Source organism: Phaethon lepturus, unplaced genomic scaffold (genome assembly GCF_000687285.1).
Source record: "Phaethon lepturus isolate BGI_N335 unplaced genomic scaffold, ASM68728v1 scaffold30650, whole genome shotgun sequence".
In the NCBI taxonomy this organism is placed as follows: domain Eukaryota; kingdom Metazoa; phylum Chordata; class Aves; order Phaethontiformes; family Phaethontidae; genus Phaethon; species Phaethon lepturus.
This window is the reverse complement of record NW_010513060.1, coordinates 1-7,569: the sequence shown is the minus strand read 5'-3', so window position 1 is coordinate 7,569 and position 7,569 is coordinate 1. Positions and strand designations below refer to the sequence as shown.

At 47.6% G+C, this 7,569-nt stretch overlaps 1 protein-coding gene across 1 annotated transcript; it reads right to left on the bottom strand.

Moving 5' to 3' along the window:
• Positions 1-1,495: 1,495 nt before the first annotated feature.
• On the bottom strand, positions 1,496-6,649 carry OGFOD2 (2-oxoglutarate and iron-dependent oxygenase domain containing 2). Its single transcript, XM_010289168.1, has 6 exons — positions 6,641-6,649; positions 5,551-5,661; positions 4,431-4,530; positions 3,180-3,304; positions 2,438-2,695; positions 1,496-1,771 (listed from the first exon to the last, which is right to left on the bottom strand). Exons 1-6 carry the CDS (start codon positions 6,647-6,649, stop codon positions 1,496-1,498), a joined length of 879 nt encoding a protein of 292 aa, XP_010287470.1.
• Between the last annotated feature and the right edge of the window lie 920 nt (positions 6,650-7,569).

Genomic DNA, 7,569 nt, shown 5'->3' with positions numbered 1-7,569 from the left:
TCCGGCCGCCGTGCGCGGGGCCGGCCGGCAGCACGGCCGCGCCCTTTGGTTCCGGGGGCCCGCAGGGCCCGCGCTGGTATCGCCCTTTAGCTTAATTTTTGGGGCTCAATTCAGACGCAGACAGGAAGCGCTAACGTTTAACGCTGGTTTTCTTGATACCAGCCCTTTGGCTCCACGCACAAATACAGCAGCTGGTTTCCTTCCCAAGATGCAATTTTAATGGGTTTTGCTAATGAAAAGCTAATCAGCGCTGCGTGCTAATGGCATTCATGGCCAAAAATACAGCGGATCTGCCGGGAAAGCTTAAATCGGCACCCTTTGTGCAAGCTGCACCAGCTCACATCCAGCCTTTCACAATTATCGATGATGCAAAGTCCACACGCTGTAATTATTGCAGTTGAATAAATGAATGAAAAAGCCCCTTATAAACGCACTGGTGTATGTGTGTATCCAACAGATACAATTAACTTTCCACAGAGGCAAACGCAGCCACCAAATCAAAACATATTTGGCTGCTTTAATTTGTTTTGTAGATGGGAAAGTCCGTGATTTCAGCCAGCTGGCAGTATGGCAGGGAAAGCACTTGACCCTCCCAATGCATCGGCTGTCAGGGGGGATCTTGGTGCCAAACTAAGAAGTCCCAGGTGCCTGAGGCACCCAGGTTGAGACGGTTATATTATATTTTCACTTGTTCACCTAGCTCAAGGAAGGGAGTTAAATGTATGCTCTTGCCTTCCTCTGGGAAGTTTTCCTATGTTGCAAGTAGCTCCCGCAGCTTTGTCTCTAAAGCCGGTTTCTGCTTGTTTAATAACATTCATGCTATCTTTGAAAGGGAAATTTCTGCTCAGAAGAGCTTGTGGAGGCCTTTAGAGATCCTCTTAGCCACCCTGTGGGATCAGCTCTCTCTGTATCATTCCTGATGGATTTTTCTGAGCCTGGGTTAGGTAAACAGTGACGATAATTCCATGCTATTCCCAGCAGTCTGCGGTGAATCACCTGTATCTCACTGTTAAGCAGATCCTTCACTGTCACATAGCAAGAAAAAGCTCTTCCCCTGGAAGAGGACAGTCATCCCTGCAAACAGCAGAGAAGTGGCAAGTGCAGGGCTTTATTGTATCGTTCTTTTCTGTTTACAGCAGGACTCGCAATGCTGCTGCCAGCACAGAAGCCTTCACAAAGGCCAAGCAGCTTTGGGTGTTCCCCCCCACCCCCAAAATATTTACAGAGCCTTTGCAGTGAATCAGTGTTAGGGCTTTCTACATCTTCCAAGCAGCTCTCCATCCTGAGCTGGAGCAAGCCTCCAGGCAAGCCCCGGTACCAGCTCTTTCAGCTGCCCAAGCAGCTGCGTTCCCTAAGCCCAGCAGGATCACTTTCCGAGGTGATAGCTATTTCTCACATAACTCTTGCATCCATCAAAGAGTCTGTTAGTGAAGTCTGAGAGATCAGAAAGGAGCTTTAGGCAACTTGGTCTGGAGAAATCAGGCCCTACTGTCTGCTACCACAAGGAACAGAGATTCACAGTCTCAGGCGCATCATCTTCAAGGGTTTCTGTGAAGCCATCTCCAAAGCCCTCTGCTTCCACCAGCTCGGGTTTCTTGTTGCACATGGGGCAGAGCTGGTTGCGGATGGCAGATGATCGCATCCAAATAATGAGGTTCCAGCGCTCCCCGGAGGCAATGGGAAGTGCCCCGTGGATCTGCCCGCCTCGGTGTAACAGCCCCTGGGCTCCTACGTGTTCAACCTCTATGTACTTTGGCACAGGGGTAGGATCCTGGAATAAAGGGAGGTGGATACGACATTACACCAGAAAGCCCCTAGCAGAACAATGCTCTAATAGTTGAAACTTTTACTTGTCACCTCTTCATCCACAGCACCCAGTGAGCAACACGGAGAGGACTCGCTGCACCTCTGAAATGCAGCCACTTCTGCAGTGGCTTGGCAACAGCTTAGTACAACTGTTTTCAAGGAAGATGTTCTCAGTGCCAGGTCCAGAGGGAATTTAAAGACAGAGTTTCAATCAAAAAACCCACTTCACTAGCGTAAGGGTGCTTTTACACCTCTCTTGCCAGGAAAGAGAGGCTACAGATTTGGGTTTAAGTCTCGTCTGAAATAAAGTACTTCTCTCTCACAGCACCTCCCTGCTCATTACTGCGGTTGGGGAAATACGGGCTGGTTTGTTTCACTCCAGCTTCACCACGAAAGCTGTCTCTGTCCTCTCTTTGAATTGCCTGCAATTCGCTTGAATATTGGTAATGTGCTTGTAGCAGAAAAGGCTTCTGTATAACCAAGACATCTTAAAAAAGGGGGAAGGGACAGGGCATGTTTGACTGTCAGAAGTGATAACCGTTTTTCAGAACACAGTTAATGCCTTTAAATTGGGGGATGGGAGGGTAGTGGGGAAGAGAATCGGGGTCCAGGTTAGGAATATGCCCAGTACCTGGTTGAAATCCCCGAAGTACAGGTTGCCTTCTGTGAAGTCTTTTCCCAGCGAAACATTTAGGGTGACTTCGGCATTGTCATAGTGAGAGCTCAAATCCAGATCTTCACGTAGCGAGTACTTGACAACAAATGCTTTATGGCTGTCCAGACAAGCACCCCCCAAGTCGGGATAAAGCAGTGCCGTTATGGGCTGCAGGTATTTTTCACGCAGGGTTGTGATGAATGTTTCATCCATCCCAAGCTCATTTAGCAAAACCTGTGTCAAAGAAAGGAGATGGGAACAGCTGAGCAACTACATTTGCTGCTTCATCAGAGCTACTGCAGAGCTGTCTTGTTCTTTTCCAACCCTGCTGCTTGCTGAGATAAAGAACTGAAAAGCAAATATTCCAGCTACAGGCAAAGGAAGGAGGATCAAGGTGGAAAGTGATGGGGAAAAAACAGAGTAAGATCAAAAGTTGAGTGTTCTTTAAAAATTGACTCCTTGATTTAAATGTGTATTGCTTAAATACAAGGTGCTCTTTGCTCTGACAACTCCCCTTCCCCTTCCTTGCATTCCCCTGTCCTTTTCTCTGTGTAACACACACTCCCTCAACCCTTTCGCTTCAAGGGGGCTGTACTCAAACTGTGCTGTGCTCAAATTACAGGCATTTTGGAAAGGAAAGAAGTGTGAAGTGAGGAGGTAAACAGACTCTGCTTGTGAGTATTCCCCCTAAAGAAACACAAGAGCTAGCAGGTCCTACCCCATAATTATTCATAGTGTTGGGCCTGCCTTTAGGCATGTCCGACTGCTCAAAGTTCTCCAGCTCATCAACAAAGGCTTGGCAGAACTCCTCTGTGAACACTGGGAGTCGATAGATCCTCTTATCTGTCAAGAGAAGGGAGACACAGTTTGCTGGGGAAAATAACAGGCAAGAGTCGTCTTGGCTGTCGTGCTATCTGTGCTGGTGTCAGTAAGAACGCAGGACCCACGCACGCACTTCACTTTGTGCTCAGGCTGCTCAGAGGGCTGGAACCATTCCCCAGGATCAGCTCTGGGATGTGTTTGTTGTTTTTCATGTTAGCCCCTCGTTTCCAGGCTTCCTCATCCAGTCAGGAGATCTGGCAATGATTATTTAAATGTCTGCTGAATGTGCCAAGGAAATGTTTTGAGAAAGTCTAGAGGGAGGGTGGTTAATCAATGGCTCATCACAGGCAGTCTGAATACAGCCTCCTGGAAGAAGGAGACTCAAGGTCATTTAGGGGATGTGGGATTCACTCATCCAGTGCCAACCCTATGGGAAAACCAGGCCTTCTGAGCTGCCTTTCAGGGTAGAGCCGTAAGGGTCTGTGTAAGGGGAGCTCAGTATTGAGGATATAGGAGCTGAGATAGAGACAGCATGAAAAGGCTGTGTGTCTGGAAATCGTGCCTTTGACAAATCCAGGAGCCCTGCTCATATAGAACATTTGTGTCTTTCTTTTTGTCTTGAGAAAAGGAGGCAACTTTGCAGTTTCCCCTCTACATTTTGTCAGCATTTCCGGTAGGGAGAGAATTTCACGGATGCCACCAGGGAAGCTGAAAACTCAGACCTCTTTTTAAAAGACTGAAATCTAGACTGAAACTATTTCAGCTCAGACTAACCAACAGGGATTGTCTGAAATAGTGAAGCACCTGGGGAAGGAAAAAACAAGCTCTCCAGGCTAACAGTGTTCCTTCAGCAGGCTCCCCCGTGAGGTTGTGGTACAACTAAAACCCCAGTCCTGCTGCAGCTAGAGCCTCTGATGAGACATCAGCAGATGGATTAAAAAAGCAGAAAACAGGATCTCATCCAGAGCATAACTGCTGCACAATACTGCCTCTCCAGAGACTCTCATCAAGCAGAAAATAACATCCTGTTTGTCTCAGCTGTGTATCAAATCTGAGCTATTAAAGACAGGGCTTGAAAACAGCTGTCATCACTGAAGCTGCAGTGTCACACAGGGAATCTTTGTGGCTGATGTATTGTTTTCTTTACCTGAGAAGGACTTGATGTAGCGCAGGAGGCCATGGAGATGAGCATCTGGTGATGTGCAGTATCTCACAATTTCCAGAAAATCTGGGGCCAGGAATGAATCCTGGTGTCAAGGGAAGGATGATAAAAATACACAGAAACACAATTAGCCTGTGCAGTCTTTTACAGCCCAAGTTGGAAAGGGACTTCCAGGCAGCCACAGGAAAATATGTAGAGTCTAGGGAGCAAGGCTGATCAACACACTTGGGTTACTTCCATGGCAGGAAATGCAGAATGTTACTGGTGTCTTTCTTGGTGGTTTAGGTAAGTTGCTACTTGCTCTAGTTCGTTGGTTTCTAAGTATAACTGGCCAGATTTATCCTTAGCATGATGGGAAAGAGCCTGGCTCGCATTATGGGCTCCTAACAGGTAAGTGCAAAGTCTTTCCTAGTACATTTAACATCTTGTCATGGCCTCGGCATAACAGAGTGACTATGCTCTGCTTTAAGCACTTCCCCACACAGATCATGACAGACAATGGCAGAACAGACAACGGCAGACCTTGTTACTAAAGAATCATAAAGCAGTAAATCTGTGCGAACTTTTTTGTGTGTTACTGCTGATCTGTGGTAATTATCCATCTGGGAAGTCTCGGGTCTGGCAAACATGAGGAAATTCAAAGCAGAGTAGCCCGCAACAAAGAGTGCTACCCTGCATTTGTGGTGGGGTATATACAGGCTAGCAGCCTGCTGCCTCCCTTCAGATGATAGTCTCTAGTAACTTGTCTGTGTGTTAAGCCCGTAAAGGCTGATTTCTGTGGCTGTTTGTTAGGCTTCACCGACCCTCTTTGCTGCAGTGGCGCATTAGGTCTAAATTACTAATGGAATTCTGAGTCCAGTACCAGGTGCTGGGCGCAGCTTCAACACAGAATGACCCTTAGCTGCCTATAAGCCAGGCAGAATCTTGCCTGGAGAATATGCTATGCTGTGGCAGTTTTTAATTCCGTTTTAATATGCTACACTTCGGTTTTAAACCAGTGCAGCTCTAGCACTGTGGGCAATCCCAAGAAGAGGGCTTCCTACTGCAAAAATAAACCATCAGGCAACTCCTTGGGTGCAAAACAGATTCCAAACATACTGCCTACCTGCAGAATGTACACTTCTGGGTGTTTTCGTTTGTAGCACTTTGAGATGATGGCTTTGCGTTCCACAGACTGATGAATTAACTGTTTTCTTCTCTGCACTTCTGCCTCAATCTACAAGTAAACAATAGAGCATATTGTTAGAAAATCAAAAGGGCTAACTAAAACAATTCCAGGAATTTGCTCATTGTTTTAAGCCAGTTATTTTTGTTCTGGGTACCTCTGGGAGAGGCAGAGTGTATGCTTTTGTTTTTCTGTAGTCAAGGCAAATCCAATAAATATCTGCAAAGCAAAATGCCAAAGACGGCTTTGACACACATTCTTATTACGAATGGCTTAAAAAAAATAACTGAAGTCTTTCCATGGATGTGTCAAGTGGAGCTGCAAAGTTTCAGCCCTTTCAGGCATTCTGACGCCTCATGAATCACCAGCCTACACTTAAGAGTCTGGCTTATATTCTGACAATATAAGCATTGTCCAAAATAAAGACATTTGCTGTGAGGGAGACAGGACTTGTCATGAAGGGATTACTGCTAAGTGTTGTGGGGACAGGCTCATCTGTCACTTCAGAGGAAACAGCTGTAGTAGCAGCCGATTCAGCAGCTCTTCCTATTTAATAAACACCCATGAGATTAGTTTATAACATTCCTCAGCAAAAAAGGAAGGACGGTGTGATCGGTACCCCCTGCTCCTGACCCCTGGTAATGTGGGTAGCATAACTAACTCCATTTTATAAGGCAAGTAGCCATTCTCTGTGACCAAGCGGGTCACGTATTCATTCCTTTTCCCTCATTATCAGGCCTTGAAGGTCCTACGAACCAAGTAGACAAACCAAACAGATTTTTTCTTCCCTTCTCTACCAGCCTCAAGGTTCCTGGGCGCCAGACTGATTACTCCCTTCCTTGCCGGCCTTGAAGGTCCCAGGCACCCAGCCAAGGAGGTGGCGTTGATGACCCTGTCACAGGACAGGGAAGCAAAACAGCACCCAGAGCACTGTCTATAAAATCAAGGAGTTACAAGTCCTTAACGGGGAACTTGGGCTGGAAATGCTGCTGGACACTGAGAGCTGTGACTCCTCCATGGCCAGGGACACCTCCACCATCATCTGCTTTCTCTGAGGGCTGAGTGAGTAATTCATACTCTTTTATATGATGTTTGAGTCTATATTATGATGGTTATATTGATGCAGCAAACCATGTATTAAGGTCTGACCTGATCTGCAGAGGGTCCAGGTGATTGGAAAGTTAAGTTAGGATCTAGAAATCCTAAATTAAGTTGTATTATAAATTCTGTATTATGCTGCTTATTGCGTGACATTGATTCTGCTTGTAGAAATCCTGTGCCGATCTAGCCATAAATTCTGTGCTATATTAATCATAATATCCTGTTTAGAAATGAAGCTTTAATTGTAACTACGACTTAGTGCTGTCACCATCCTGCCAACGATCCCTAAAAGAACCTGTGAAGTCTGGGCAATCCCATGCGACGAACAACAAACTAGAAGGGCGCTTGGGAGCCAGCTAACAAAAACCAGCTAGGGAGCAGCACAGAAGGCCATTTTCATAACGTGTTGAATTTACTTCCAGGGTGTTGCCAGTACACACACGCCACTGACAGCATCCAGCCCCGGATCAAGGCGCCAGCGGATAATTTTTCCCTTCAGTCTCTGCCCAGCATCAGGTTTGATCAGGACAAGGCGCCGGGCAGCTGTGTCCCAGGGCTGTCAGGGCCAGGGCTTGTGCCTTCAGCAAGGCTCAGCTCCCTTCCAGCGCTCGAGTCGACCGCCGGCCCCCGGGCCACCCGTGGGTGTGGAAATGCCACAAAATGCCACAGGGGAAGGGGGAGTCCCCTGAGGAGAGTCGGGGTGCCGGGTCGCCGCCCCGCCGCGGGACAGGCCCCCCTGAGGCGGGGACTCCCTGCGAGAAACCCCCCAGGGACGCGAAGCCCCTCGGCCTCGCTCTGACAGGATCTGCCGGCGAAGCCGCGCTCACCTCCCGCAGCGCGGCTCTGAAATCCTCCTCG